The sequence below is a fragment of the Wasmannia auropunctata genome, unplaced genomic scaffold, assembly GCF_000956235.1.
Source record: "Wasmannia auropunctata unplaced genomic scaffold, wasmannia.A_1.0 LD336078.1, whole genome shotgun sequence".
NCBI classification, from domain to species: Eukaryota; Metazoa; Arthropoda; class Insecta; order Hymenoptera; family Formicidae; genus Wasmannia; species Wasmannia auropunctata.
Window position 1 is genome coordinate 2,712,560 of NW_012026812.1, and position 14,790 is coordinate 2,727,349.

At 50.3% G+C, this 14,790-nt stretch overlaps 1 protein-coding gene across 2 annotated transcripts in view; it reads left to right on the forward strand.

Annotated features, from left to right (window-relative positions):
* Positions 1–14,790, forward strand: part of LOC105448915 — a 79,142-nt gene that overhangs the window by 50,201 nt on the left and 14,151 nt on the right. For both annotated transcript variants that reach the window (XM_011687778.1, XM_011687779.1), the window contains exons 8-18: positions 59–261; positions 535–700; positions 843–944; positions 1,204–1,343; positions 1,549–1,621; positions 1,881–1,916; positions 3,079–3,223; positions 3,469–3,574; positions 5,114–5,146; positions 8,005–8,060; positions 8,148–8,317. In XM_011687778.1, coding sequence (XP_011686080.1) covers positions 59–261; positions 535–700; positions 843–944; positions 1,204–1,343; positions 1,549–1,621; positions 1,881–1,916; positions 3,079–3,223; positions 3,469–3,574; positions 5,114–5,146; positions 8,005–8,060; positions 8,148–8,317 — 1,230 coding nt within the window. The remainder of the gene's footprint in view (positions 1–58; positions 262–534; positions 701–842; positions 945–1,203; positions 1,344–1,548; positions 1,622–1,880; positions 1,917–3,078; positions 3,224–3,468; positions 3,575–5,113; positions 5,147–8,004; positions 8,061–8,147; positions 8,318–14,790) is intronic.

A 14,790-nucleotide genomic window follows, 5' to 3' on the forward strand; every position in this document is an offset into this window, starting at 1 on the left:
GCCGCACGTGGGCACGTGTGTGTCGATTACATTCTCAAGAGCGAATTTTCGTTGCCAGGCGTTTGGTCGCCAGGACAAACGCCAGCTGAGAAGGCACCGAGTCCGGAACGTACCAAAGAACCACTGCAGAAGTGCGAGCCGATCCCGTCGGTTTGGAGCCCCGCCAGCGCTGGCGCGAGCCCCGTCGCTGAGAGGAAGGAATTTCGTTCCGTGCCGTTCGAGAGTCCTGTGCTGAGCCGGAAGAGGCAGCCCAAGGAAGAGGTATGTCGCCAGTCAATTATGCCGAGACGCTATTTATACGCCGGCGTTAAAACTGTACTCGCGATCGATTAGTTTAAATTGTTAAGTTTCACGAACGAATTTAAAGCAAAATCCGATCCTGACGATTTCTTCAGTAATAAATAAAAAAAAATTTCTTTGCAAAGAAAACGACAAAAATTAATATGCATAGTCGCTTTATTCAAATGGTTTTCAACTTCTCGCACCATCGAGTGTTCAAGGGTTACGCGCTCACGCGCGAAAATTCTGTTCAAGAAGGCGCCTCCGCCCTGGGAAGGCGAGGAGGAGAGGAAGGAGAGCGGCATCTCGCGAATCGTGAATTCGCATTCGGCACCCTCCCAGGGATTGAACGCGCTCGCGTCCACGCCGCGACTGCCACGTGCACAGAATCCGACCATCACGTTGCTGCAGAAAGCGCGAGGTCAGCACCCATTATGAGAGGTCATCTCTGCTCTTCGGTGGCAGAGGTCGAATGTGGTCGAACGCTCAAGATTCGCGGAATCACAATTTTTCCTCTCTCTCTTTCTCTCGTTGACTTAACCGCTGTTGCGTTTTCATTGCAGAGGGACAATTGCCGAAAGGAGCAGCTTATTTAGAGGAGAGCGCATTCGCCGATAAGCGACCGTTGAGCGACGAGAGACCATTAATTTCGCCGGGAGAGATAAGTAAGTATCGGTCAGTTGTAAGTTAACGTTATATCTCGAACGTTACAGCATTACGATTATTACATTACGATTGGATAATTTTTATATGAAAGCCGCCCAGTACAAACGTACACCGATTTTTCGAAAGTCCGTGTATCTGTACCTTATCACTAACGCTCGCTAACTAGCTGTGTCTAATTACGTTACGTTACGTGTTCGACCTATTATCCGACTGCGTACGCGAGTGCTAATGATTTCTTGTGAAATTGAATCCGTTCAGTCTACACGCTGAAGAAAGAGTACGAGAGTGAGCCGGAAAAGGAGAATGAACCGCCGAAGAAGATGGCCGATCTGGGCCCTCGAAAATTCGAGGGGATCGGCCCGGTGACTAGGGAGGGTGTTCCCCTCGTGTTGAGATCGGTAGGTCGCTTAATTATTAAGTAAATCGAAAATACAAAAAGAAAAAGAGTTTCTGATCGCCTGCAGGCGGGCGATCGTATGGGAAGAAATGGTTTATATCGCAATTTTTTTTCTTTATCATCGCGTCATAAACGAGTGGTTGTTTTTTACGTTACGGCGCGTGCGATGCACTTTTCTCAGTACTCTCTCGATAAATTACTTTTAGGAAGTCAAGGAAAGCAATCAAGCGAAATGGTACAAGAAAATGTACGACTCGTTGCACCGCGCGGATAGAAATGGTAAGTTTTGTTATTACGGGCGGTTATTAGATAGAGAATTTTTTTACTGCGGGGATGAGAGAAATATAAACAATGGTCCGCGCATATTTTCGTAACGTCGGACACACAATACCAATTAATAATGTTGTTGTTATTTGCGGGATAAATAAGGAATTTAATATCACTCCGACAAACACGCTCGGAATAAATAACACGTTATAAAGTTCGACAAACGGGGATGCGATTCGCTGTCGGCATAATTCCACGATTTTGCTTCCAGATGACTACGTAACCATAAAATACAAATCAAGAAGAGGTGAATATGCAACTTGCGCGCATGACCGCGCTGCGGTGGTTCGAATTGCGACATTTTGCTACTAATATTACGGCGGCGCGTGGGCGCGCTGCGTAACGCAGCCGCTCTAGCCGCGATTTGTGTAACAACACCAGCGTAACTAATATCTGTAAAGTGAAGCGCGCGCGGCGGAGAGACGATCCCTCCGCGCGCGCGTAGCGAGAAGCACATATCGCGGCCAGGGTGCCTGTCACTCTTCCGTAGATCGACAGCTGACGTATGGCCTTCTGCGTAACGCAAAAGATAACAATTGTCGCTGTACATATACTCCGCCGATTTAACAGCTGCGCTAGTCGAGCGTGAAAAGGCAGTAATAAATAATTTGCGACGGACATACAAATGACTACCTTTGCGCCTATTATATACCCCTTATCTAACATCCGGCTGATAATTAACATCTGCCTCTCCTCGGCAGAGCAACACGGTTCTCACACCGTAGATTAACACACCGTGGTTGATTCGATTATTAATATGTGTGTTTTAACTTACGAGAGATTGCTTGATTCCACGCGGATTGGACGTCTCCCGAATTGTGGACGTCGTAGAATTTAGAGAATCCCGGCGCGGTGGTATGAGCTCTCGTTGAATATATCAAGCCAAGTCGGAACAACTTCTTGGTGTTGGCGTGAGCTCTGTCGCGGGGGAACTTCTTAAAGTTGATTTCAAGTTCTCGCGTCTCCGATCTTTCGCTTCGTCTTTAGATTGTTTCATCACGCCCAGAATCGATCTTTCCGCGGCAAAAATTTAATCTCCCGTTCGCAGGGGAGATCGATTAAAATTTAACCAAGCCGAGATCGTGCCTTAATTTCGATGCCGAAGATCTCTCGATAATTAATTCTCAAATAACGTGTATATATATATATGTATATATATACTAATGTTACATAATGCGAAATGTGTGTGTGCGTATGCGTGTGCATATATGTGTTTGCGTAACGTGATATTTCTATTATAACGTCGTAGGAACTAAACCAACGGTAAACACCGAATTGTTTGCGCTGTTAATTGAACGTTATTTGGTTACCGGTAGATTTTTTTTTGCTGAAGAACTAAACGGGAGCCCGCGAATAGGAGAGCCCAGGCTGCAAAACGAAATGCGAAAAACGAAACACTCTTGTTTCAGGAGGGAGATATGGATACGGAAGCGGCAGCGGATATTTGAGTGAACCGGAACCGCGCGCATACTCGGATCGATCGGTTACTCTCGATAGCCGTCGACGGCTGCGCAACAAAGAAAATGACTTCACCACAGCGACTATGCCCAGAAAGTAAGGGAGAATTTGGAAAACTTTCCCGCTTGTTTTTCCTTCAGCGGCTCGCTCGCGAGGATGCCCCTCGGATCCTCGTTCGAATTCCCCCTCCCCCCTCCTCGCGTGTCCTCGATTTTCATCCTTCGATCAAATTTTATTCAGTCGGACGAAACGGATCGTTCCTCTCACAGAAACTGACATCTTAAAGTATGAAACTCTTTAAGAATTATCGGTAACGGGGGCAATTTACGTTTCCGTTCCAGGAATGGGGCGCTGAAATATTCGACGGATATTTATAAAAATCAGCCTGGCCGCATCGAGGACTATGAACCAGGGCACTCGTCGATCGCCGAGAAGGAAGCTAAAGAGGTACGGCGACTTGTATCGTTCGTTAACTCGAGAGTAGACAGATTTGCCTGTAATATAAATTAAAGCGCACCTCTTCCATAACATCGAAAGATTGGGTCATACGACACCGTTGTAGAAATTATTAGCTCGTCCGAAGAGTAACGATTGACGGGACAATCTCGAATCTTCTAGAACGACGGCAGTATTTCGCTTTCCGATCGCCCCCGTTAAGTAATCTTAATTAAGTAAAGTAACGTAGAGTAAAAAGTATATGTCATGTATATGTAACGTGCTCCGTGTGGATTTCCATCTTAGATATAAGAGCTAGATAGATGTGTGCGAAAAAGGCAAAGTTTAGTTGGCCACGTGGTTAACACTAACGTTGGGGGTGCGCGCGCTCGCGCGAACGCGAGAGCTTAAGATTGGCCATCCATCCCTCCGTCGGGGTGTCATATATCTCGTTGTAACATCGCGAAATTGATCGAACCGTGCAGTATATCACTTTATATCGCGCGACGTCGAGCCGTATATTTTGCGCTAGCGAGTGACAGTCGCGGTAGTAGAAATTCGCATAGACATCTTTCTTGCCGCCCTCCCCCTCTCTCTTTTTTTTTTATTTTCTTATCGGGAAAACGCGAACGCGGCGCGACCGCGATTTCTCCGAAAGATTCCCAAGATTACCTGGAACACACACCTGGAACATGATCGTTTGAAATGGCTTTGCTTCTAGCCGACTTACGACGCGCGGACGAGAAGGAAGGTAATCACGCCAATCGAACGTGTTAAATAAAACGAATTGCTTTTACCGGCCAACTTATTACGTTTCCTCCGTTTATTGAGAGCTTTTCTGTTTGGCGATCACGAGTTTAAATTGATTGCGAGCTCTTGCTCTCTGTCACCGTCCTCGTGGCGGTGTTATTGCGTTTCTTTAACATACACACGTACATACACACAGCGCAGACACAGTTCTCAGTACATACCAAGCACGCACGTGTATTCAGAGCGCGCAGAGTCCCTCGAGAGAGAGAGAGAGAGAGAGAGAGAAAGAGCAATTACTGAAAATAATGGAGATTACATACATAAATTTTTATTATTCCTCGAATGGAGAGAATCCCGCATTCTTCGAGGTACTCTGCGGCTTCACGTAGTACACAATTCCCATTGATTTTCACACAGCTTTTGTAGCGCTGCTTGTAGTTGATCCTATGTTTAAATATCGTGCCAATTTCCATCTAAAATCGATACGTGCCGCAACGGGCTTTACTACATTTCTTTATATAATTCTTTAATTTACGATATTTAATTACATTCAACTGAACTGTGTAATTATATTATATGTTTAACCGTAATTACAATTGATAACATCTATTCTAGAGAAATTCGTAATTCTTTCTTTGACATACAATATTTATTTAGACCATTCAGCGCCTTCTACATTTTAGATGGGAAATGGAAAGAGTCCGGATATTTGATTACCCCCTTTTATTTGAATCTAAATGTTTCCGTAACTCCTTCTAGATAGCGCATAGTATAACACTGTGTTTAATTCTGTGATTCTAGTGGTGGGACGAGGTCATGGACATATTTGACGGGGTACGCCAGTTTTTATATTAATGCATAGTTAAATAAGAGATTTTTCTCCGTCTCTCTATTCCTTCTACTCTCTTCCTCGATCTGTCTATTGGTACTACTTTCTTTCCCGCGTAGATAGTAAGACTCAATTAAAATTAACATTTTCCATTTACTTCGGAATTAACCTGGTAGCTCATCGCCTTGAGGGATCTTGTAGAATTACTGTGTTATCACATAAATCTTCTGTTCCTTCTATCGTAGAAATTTGTCGTAAAGTCAGAATTAAGAATAAGAAGATGTGCCTGTCACGTTTCATAAAACGAATTTCAGTTTCGCTCGCGAACGATCGCGCAGTTTTTTTAACATGATTATTGCAGCGTCTCGGGATTGTGTGTACTTCTGATTTAATCCTCGCGGTAACGTAACGCCGTTTGTAAAGTCAGCCAGGAAGGAACAGCGCGGCCAACGATTTTTCTCGTGCGACTTAGCGTCAAACGTGATAACTAACTGCGGCTTATCGCGCTCCGATAATCGATGTCCTTGCACCCGACCGCGCACACCCGGGCGCATGCAATTCCCCTCCGCCGTGGGGGATTTCCCCGGCATTACTTAAAGTACCATAGATCTTTCGATAATGATAACTAAATTGAAGGATTTATACGGAGAAACATTACCGGGTGCAAAGGATTTGCATATCGCGATAGACACGCGCGTCGTGTATACATACAATGTATACGGTGATATCCATGTATTAACTTATGCACGGTGTGTCGTTTTTACCGATTGCACCTAATGTCTTCCGTCTTGAACCCCCGAATCTCCTGCGAATCGCCGAATCGTCCGGATCCCGACCGAGACGATCGTGACCGATGTCCCTCGTGTGTGTGCGTGTGCTCGTCGATGTCTTGCGTGTCGCGCCCGCTCGTATGTCATCCTACACCGCTATCCATCCCCCTCCGATGACGACAACGACGACAACGACGACGACGATGACGACGACGACGACGACGACGACGATGACGACCACGGGTGACAGTGGCTGAATGAAAACGGACATCCTCAGCACGCTAGGATGGAGTCTCTGAGCGGTGGCGTCCGGCAGTCCCGCGTCCTCAGCCTCTCCTACCGGCCGGAGGACAGTGTAAGGATACCGGCGATCAGCAGCACGAAAAGCTCCGAATTCATCGGCGGCATGAGGCGGGCGCGTCCGGTGGCGCCGGAAGGCACGACCGATCGGTCGATCGATCTATCCTGCAGATCGCGCACGCACCGGTCCAGAACCCCGGTCCAAGACCGGTCCAAGTCGTCCCTGATCTCGGTTGAGTCTACCGATCGGTCGAACGATCGTCCGACCGCCGCCGTCGCCGGCGGCGACGACGCCGGGGACGGTCGCATTATCCGACCCCTGGAACGCGCCCTCGCTGCCGCCGATCCCTGCTATTGGCACGCCGCTGGCACGCTGGATGGAAGATCCAAGAGCTTCGTGTTGCCGGATCGTTGCCCGGCCCGTCGATCGCATCCGGTCGGGATCGAGCGACCGGCGGTATCGCCGCTTCCGGCCATCGCTGCGATCGTGTCGAGCTCGACCGGCAACAACAGCATCCAGCAGCAGCAGCAGCAACAGCGTCATCATCATTATCATGGTCATCACCATCATCATCACGAGCATCAACATCATCACCAACATCGCCATCATCAACAACCCCTTCATCAAGATCAAGAACAACAGCAGCGACCGCCGCTCTCTTCTTCTTCTACTTCTTCTTCTTTTTCCAGCACCGATCATATCATGCTACCACCATCACCGACAACACCCTCCGTTATCACCACGCAAGCCGTTTCACGGGTTAGAACGGCTGCCACATCATCGACAAGTAGAGTGCACGATGACGTTGTCCTCTATCTGTCTATATATACATTATATCTTTCTGTCATCTGTCTCTCTTTCTATCTGGAGTCGTCTTTCTCCCTCACTTTCTTCTTTGCATCTTTGTCATGCATTCTGCATCTCTCTTTCAATTCATATTACATGCCTGTTTCACATACACCCTGCAAATCCAAGGTGTGTAAAAAGTGCCTCATTCGTGTAAAAATAATACATTTAAATGTGTAAATGTGTAAAAATTACACATTTAAATGTGTAAATTCGTATTTTTACACAGTATAATGTGTTATTTTTACTCGGATGAGACATTTTTTACACACCTTGGATTTGCAGTGCACACATCTCTATCTGTATCATTACACAATACTCTACTCTTGCCGAAAAAGAAGTTAGAGCCGCGTCTTTAGCGCTTTCCTTGTACACGTCGCAAAACTCTAAAGAACACTGGAAAATATTTTTCTTTTAAGACACCATCACTCGATACGGCATGAGCGAAATATATTTTGTTACGAAAGCTAATTAATCAATGAACGATATTAGCTATTTTATTCCTGTGAATCAATAATTCGTACGTGACATTATTTTTTTATCTGATTCACAAAATCGTTCGAGTACATTTGCATCTCACAAGCGATTATTGTCGATCTCCTCATATCTTGATCTCCCACGTACTCGTTCCCCACTCCTGTGTCTCTCATCCCCTTCCGGATTATGTCTCATTAGCTTAATCCTGCCGCGTCCCTCTTCATCCTGGCTTAGCATTACACGACTGCGGCATGATTTGCTCGATGTTCTGCTCAATGCGATTGCTAATCTCGATTAAAAACCACTCGCTTTCGGATCTCGAGTAAATCGTACCTCTCGCGTGCCGTGAGACGAGTTTTTAATGCCGAGTAGCGTGTTCGTAGCATGTCTCGTAGACGATAAGTGGCGATCGAGAGGACCGTTGACGTTACGGACGGCAACGATAACGGCGTTTCCCTCTTTTTTTCAGCCATTCGATCAGCGCAGCACCGCAGCACGTATCGCGGCCAAGCCGTACATAACTCAGTAAGTACAATGTCAATCCCAGATCCATTTAAATCTGCATAATAAATCGACGGATGTACCTCTCACCGGCGTTTCTCGTCTGCGAAGTGCCCTCAAAGAGTCAGGCTACGAGAGCGACTCGACGTTGGTGTTCCGCCGACGAGAAGACATCAGTCCGCTCAGCCTACTCGAGCAGAGACTGGCGTACAAAACGGTGCAGAGCGGTGGTGACGTACCCCTCCATGGGCTTCGCAAGCCAGCCCCGGAACGTCCGAAGGGTGAGTCGTCCCCATCCTCGTGCTGTATGCGTTTTGATTTTTCTTTTGTTCCTTACCTTTTTTTCTCCATACGTCTTGATATATGCTAATCAATCAGCACGCTGATCAACATCGACCGTGTAACCCGAGTTTACTTTTGGCATGCGGGTGTATGTTTTAAGGTTGCTTGCAGTGTGTGCGTTTTTATTAATTATCATTGTGTTTTACCAATTACGCATGCGTTCCGAAACTTCGAGCGATAAGGAAAAAGAGTAGTTTTACATTGTTAAAGGAATTATAAGGAATTATAAAACGTTAGTTTTTATCAGAATAATTGTTACGATTGATTTATATAATTATTTTGGATTATTTTTACATTGTTAAAGGAATTATACAAGGAATTATAAAACGTTAGTTTTTATTAGAATAATCGTTACGATTGATTTATAATTATTTCGGATTATTAATTTTAGTTACAAAAAGTATCCTCGATGTTTCGCAAAATTTAATATATCGACGCGAGTCGAGACGATTTTTCTTCTCAGACAATTTATTTAACTCTCGGCGCTGATCTGTGCTGAAAAGCGCGTGGCATGACGTGTGAGTAGTGCTCTGTTTGAAGCATACAGCTTTGATACGTACGAATTTTCTCTGTATGTATAATCTCCCGTGGGCGGTTGCATCAACGTCAATTACAACGCTAATCGCGATTAATTGGGCTGCAGGAGAGGGCCGCTAGCCGCGGGGACAACGGGGATCTGTCCAAGTTCGTGCGACTATTGTGGTACTTTGCTGATAAACTTACCGGACGACTCCGACTCGTCCGGTATCGATTAATTAATCAATCAACGACATCGGCCTCTCCGTCAGCCTAAAACTTTCCTCTGCCCTCCTGATATCGCGTCGTGGCCGCGAGGCTGCGATCTAGACGACGGAGGACAGGTAATCGATAATCGGAATTAGTCAACCGAGTAGAACGTTGGTGCAACCTGACCTCGGGCGTTCCCACCTAAGTTTAAATATGGCACAGCCTCTTCTCTCGATAGTCTTTCGATATTGGTGCGCGAGCCGGTTCTTCCGAAAAAGCTCTGTTTTTTTTTGCAATCCTTCTTTTTACCTATAAAGCGCACCGCCAGCCGCAAGTAACAACACGACGAGGAGTCGCGAATCCTCGCATCGGCACGCAGTCGCGCCGGCGAAGCACGGCGCGTCCACCAGCTTAGCCTTGAGCGGGACAACCTTTATAGACGACTGACTCTTTGGGTGGCAGGGTGTAAAAGCGAAGGGCCTTCGACGGCACATCGAGAACCCGAAAACCAAAACCTCGAAACTTTGTCCACAGACGACTCGGAGATCGAATATTTTCCGATCTCGCCGACTCTGACGAGGATCCGCGTGCATCGAAGAAGCGCCTCGTGCACATCGACGATCATCTCGTCCACGAAGACGACGGCACTCTCAGCGCGGCACGAGTGGTCGATACTGTCCTCGATCGACTCGAGATCGCCGGTCATGAGAGCTCCTCCTCACAGTCTCTCGTCGTCCGATAGAGCCCTTCCGCAAGCTATGTCGGCGCCGAGGCCGCCATCCCCGCCCCGAAGAAAATCCTCACGTCATAATAGAACCTTGAAATTATATTCGGAGAGTAGTACGCGATTGATCGATAACTCGTACACCGCGTATTCGAAACCAAGGCACGAGCAGTGCTTCGCGCATGCCGACAGCGTGTCGAGCATCAGGTCGCTGAGAGAGAGATTCTGCAGCAACCTCGAGCGGCATCGACGAAGTCGCGAGCAGTTTCAAAGCACGATCGTGCGCACGTCCTCCAGCAGCCCGATCGCCTCGAAGACCGCCAAGGTGTCCGCCTTGTTCTCCAACACCTTCGGCAAGAGAAGATCGGATCCCTGCTTGTCGCAGATCCAGTTCGAAGCAAAGAAGTTAAGTCTGCCGTCGAGAAGTCACGTTTGCCCTTCAACGTCGTCGGCGTCGAGGAGTATTCGCGAATCTTCGGTTAAGCTCGATAAACTCGCGGCGGCAAAGGTGCCATCAAGACACGTATCTTCCGTTGCCACTAAAGTAAGACAGAGATCTCCGGAAAGAACTGCAGCGAGATCGGAGCCTCTCTCGACTGTAAAGAGAGAGAAGCTTCGTTTGACGAAGAAAGAGCAAGAACAATCCTGCAGGAGGTTAAGCAGATCGCAGGAGCTCTCCTCGCCGGTAGAGGCCAGGAAAACTGTACAGAAGCACAAAGATCGCGAAACGAGGGACGTACAGACCAAGACACTTTCGTCAGGCACTGTGGTGAAGAGCTCGACGATTCCGTATAGTTCACCGGCGAGTAAACAGAAGCGTCCGGTGGACAAGTCTCTCAAAGTCGCCGTGGCGGTTTCGCCGAAGGGGCAGGAAGTATTACGAAAGACACCTGAGCAGCTCACGACGACGAGAAGGACGACATCAAGCGGCCAGCTAAAGTCTTCTCCTGCGAAAATCGCGTCGCCACAGATCACGAAGACGGAGCCAAAGAGAACGAGGATCGTCGCGAAGCCGTCAGAAAAGCTGGTCGTTAGCAAAGAATCCTTGCGCTCGGTGTCCTCGTCTTCCGAAGTGGCCGGCGAAGTGAACAGGAGGAAGCGACCTCGCGAGAAGCCGCAGACGATCGTCAAGACTCCGACGAGGAAGCCGGAGACGATACGCGTAACTGCGAACGGCGACGGGAGAAGGATGGATGCGAGAAGGAAGACGCGGAGAGATAAGAGCGTCGATGAAGCGGACGTGAGCAAGACCTTGAACGGGTGGCGGGAGATAGCCGAGAAGGATGAAATCAAATTGCTGAGAAGAGTGGAGAAGATAGCGCCGGGTGTCAGACAAGATTCCAGGATCGCTTCCTTGACCGTGGAGGAGATCAGGAGACACCAGGAAGCGACGCGCACCGACACTTTCTTCCAGAATCTTTTCCTGCGAAACCATCCGTCGCTCGCGCAATCTTACGAGGAGAACGCGAGGAAGTCGCTCGTCGGCGAGCGCGCAAAAATGTTCCAGAACACCGCGCGGGAGAGTTTCAGATCCGAGCCGTCTCTGAAATCCTTGAGTACATATCTGACGCACAAGCGGCCGGTCTCGAACTCGAAGTTCAAGTGTTGGGAGCGCGAGAGCGTCGTCTCGTCCCGAAGTTCGAGCCCGTACGGGGTCTGCTGGCCCGGTCGGTCGGCCCTCCAGAAGATCAGCAAGTTCGACAGCTTGCTGGGCATCGACGAGTTCGGCTCGTCCACCACGTTGCGCGCTCGCAGCCCGGAATCCATGTCGCGGGAACACGTGAAGGAGCGAAGTCTAAGCGAGCCGCCGTTGAAGACGCTGCCCGAGTCGCGAGAGTCTTCGCCGAGGTCCTCTTCACCGTCTCCGACGCGATCGCAGGCACCTCGACGAACTCACGACTCCAAGCAGGAGGACGCCTCGCTAAAGATTACGAAGAAAGTGAGAGCCCGAAGCGCCGGCGAGGCGGAGGACGCGAAGAGGACGCTGGGCTCGAATCCGTCGTTGACGAAGAGCACCGGGTCATTATCGTCCATGGATCGCGAGGATTATCAACAATATATACTCGAATTGCTGCACCACAGGCGCAAATCGACACGATACAAGGATCTGCGCGACTTCTACGCGAGTCTCAGCAGGATGGACCAGTTGGAGCGCACGTTTTCTTCCGGGGATCTACGACCGCGGTTGAAGAATGAAGAGATTATCGATTATGATCGTTGGAAACGGGTTAGATCGAAGGAGAAGGCGGAGCAGGAGCTGCAGGCGCTCTACGGAAAGTTGAAGAGCGTCCAGCGTGACAAGGATTTTCTTTTTAGCGCGAAAGACATTGAGAAATTCAGGTGGCATGGCGATTGCGGGCTGCGTTGCAAGGAACGCTCCGTGGAGGACATCTTGCAGTATTTTAAGAGACTTCAGAGTGAGGAGAGCGAATTAGAATCCTCCAGAAAAAGAACGGTTTCGCAGAAGGATACATATAAACCTCTCTGGCGCGGAAATTCCGTTGTGAACGTAGCGACCACGATGCAGAAGAAAGCGAACGCCGGTTTTCGCGATTCTACCGACAGAGCCGCAGATTATCATCCGTTCCTGCAGAGGAGTCTCGGCGGCAGCAAGAAGTTCTGGAGCAGTTTGTCCATCGAGCAGGTGACCAACCTGAAGAAGCAGCTGAACGAAATCTACGGTAGCGACAGTCCTCCGAAACGATCGAACGGCGACGTTGTCGACGCACCTCGTAAGATTAGCGAGCATGGGCGGTCTTCTGTCAAGGAAGATCACATTGTTAAAGACGAAATTTTTACGAGCTACGAAATTGTTGTGCCACCTCAAGGCGATTCCAAGGATCATTCTCAAGACGATTCGAAGAGTCTCCACGTACGATGCCATTCGATGATAGCGACAAACGAGTCAATGTTGAAGGAACAGAGCGATGCCGAATGCACCCTGAAAAAAAGCGACTCTATTGGTCGTTTAAAAGGCCTTGAGAGATCCGAGTCGGAGAGATCGATCTCGCCGTCGATGTCAGAATTGGAGAAAAAAAGGCTGTCGTTGACTCTCGGCAAGGAAATGCTGGACAGAATGACGCGGAAAAGATTGTCCACGCGTTTGGCGCCTCGCGAGACTCGTGGTAGCATCGCCGCTGCCTTAGCGGCCACGAAGATACCGGCGAAACCGACGTCCGCGATGAGTACCGCAAGACCACCTGGCGTGCCCGATGCGCCCAGCGTGGCCAGCACATCTCCCAGGACCTGTTATTCCCTCGAAGCGCCATATGTCGAAGACATGACCAAATCCAAAGACAAGAGCGACTTCCTGCTAGTACTGACGCCCGACAACGAGAGCCTCAGCGACAAACAACGCGTGGAGACCGTGCTCGAGGAATGGTCGAAGAAATCATCCTTGTTGGCCACGACGGTGCCAGGTGAGAAAGCGAAATCGAGCAGCAAATTCGCCTCGGGCAGCGACGGAGACAGCATGACGGAGAGCTCGGAGACTTCGGTGAGGACGGTAATCCAGCGGGGCAACGGACCCGAGATGGAGGACGTGTCGCGGAAGATCGAGTTTTTCGAGAACGTGGACAAAAGAGAGAGAGAAGAACAACAGAGGGAGATCGCGACGACGGCGATGAGTACGTGGACATTTCGCGGTAAGAAGAAGCTACCGTCGTCGCAGAGCTTTGCCGATCTGAAGGAGCTCTTTGGCGAGACCGAATCGGCCAAGTACAGTTCGCTGGTCGGCAGACTCGATCGATCGCGATCGACGTCGCCACGGGAGCGGAGGAGGATCAACGGCAGTCCGCCGACGCTGCCGGAAGCGACGAGCACGCGACAGCAACGACGACCGTTCCGCTCCTGTTCACGGGAGCGTGAACACGACGCGAGGCCGCGCAGCGTCAGTCCGTGTCGCGCGACCACGCGATCGAACTCGTCCTGCAGCGTGGACAGCGGTGGCGGTCGGCCGCGCAGTTCGTCGCCGGATCCCGAGAGGTACTGGCGCGCCTACCTCAACCTGGTGCGAAACGGCACGGTGCGTAGGCTGCGCGCGAGATTCGAGAGCGCCGAGGACCTGCCGCGGCGCGTCAGGATCACGGCCGCGCCGAAGCGTTTTCGCAGCGATCCGGAATTGGCACGGAGCCTGTTGAAGAAGACGGGCGAGGGTGAGGAGCGTGGCAGCGCTCTCAAGCCGCACGAGCACGTCGACGTGGCGTGGTTGCGCAGGAAATTCGAGACCACGAGGAAAGGACGACCGCGGATAGGACGAAGAGGCGACTCGCCGCCGATCACGCGAGTGCCGCTGCGTCGGGAGAATCTCTCGATGCCGCACATCGACGTCATCAGCAAGACGGTCGAACTGAAGGAGCCCCAAGCCACTAGCACTGTCACCAATCACGTGACCAGAAGAGCGGAGACCATGGAACTCGAGGCGCAGAGGCCGGTCTGCCGGATGCGGAAGAGATTCGAGTCACCGGACACCGGTGGTGGCCGCACTTCCATAATGGGCGAGATGTTCACGTCGGCGCCGGATGTGCGCGAGCTTCGCGACATCGCGCCCTACCTGGCCGGAAAGTGGGTGGCGCACCGCTACCCGAATCGTCGCGACAACATGCGCTCGCTGTCGTCGCCGGCCGACCTCAGGATTCACCGCGGCACCTCGAAGACGCGTTCCCCATCGGCAGTCGACAAGAGGAAACCGGAACGACCGCGCGCCACCTCCTCATCGCCGACGCGACCTCCGCGAACGGCCCCCGCGTCGATCCTGAAACCGTCGCAGCAGACAACCGTCTTCGCCGGGCAGCCCTTCGACCCCGACAAGCACAGACCGAGGTTCAGGTACCAACCACCGCCTCCGCCGCCTTCGCCCACCGCCGTGCGAAAGCACAGAACCTGGTGGCCGACCATGCCTGTCTACATGGCGCGACCTACCGTCACCTTCGAAGGTCTGAAATCTCGTCAGCCGTTTGGAGC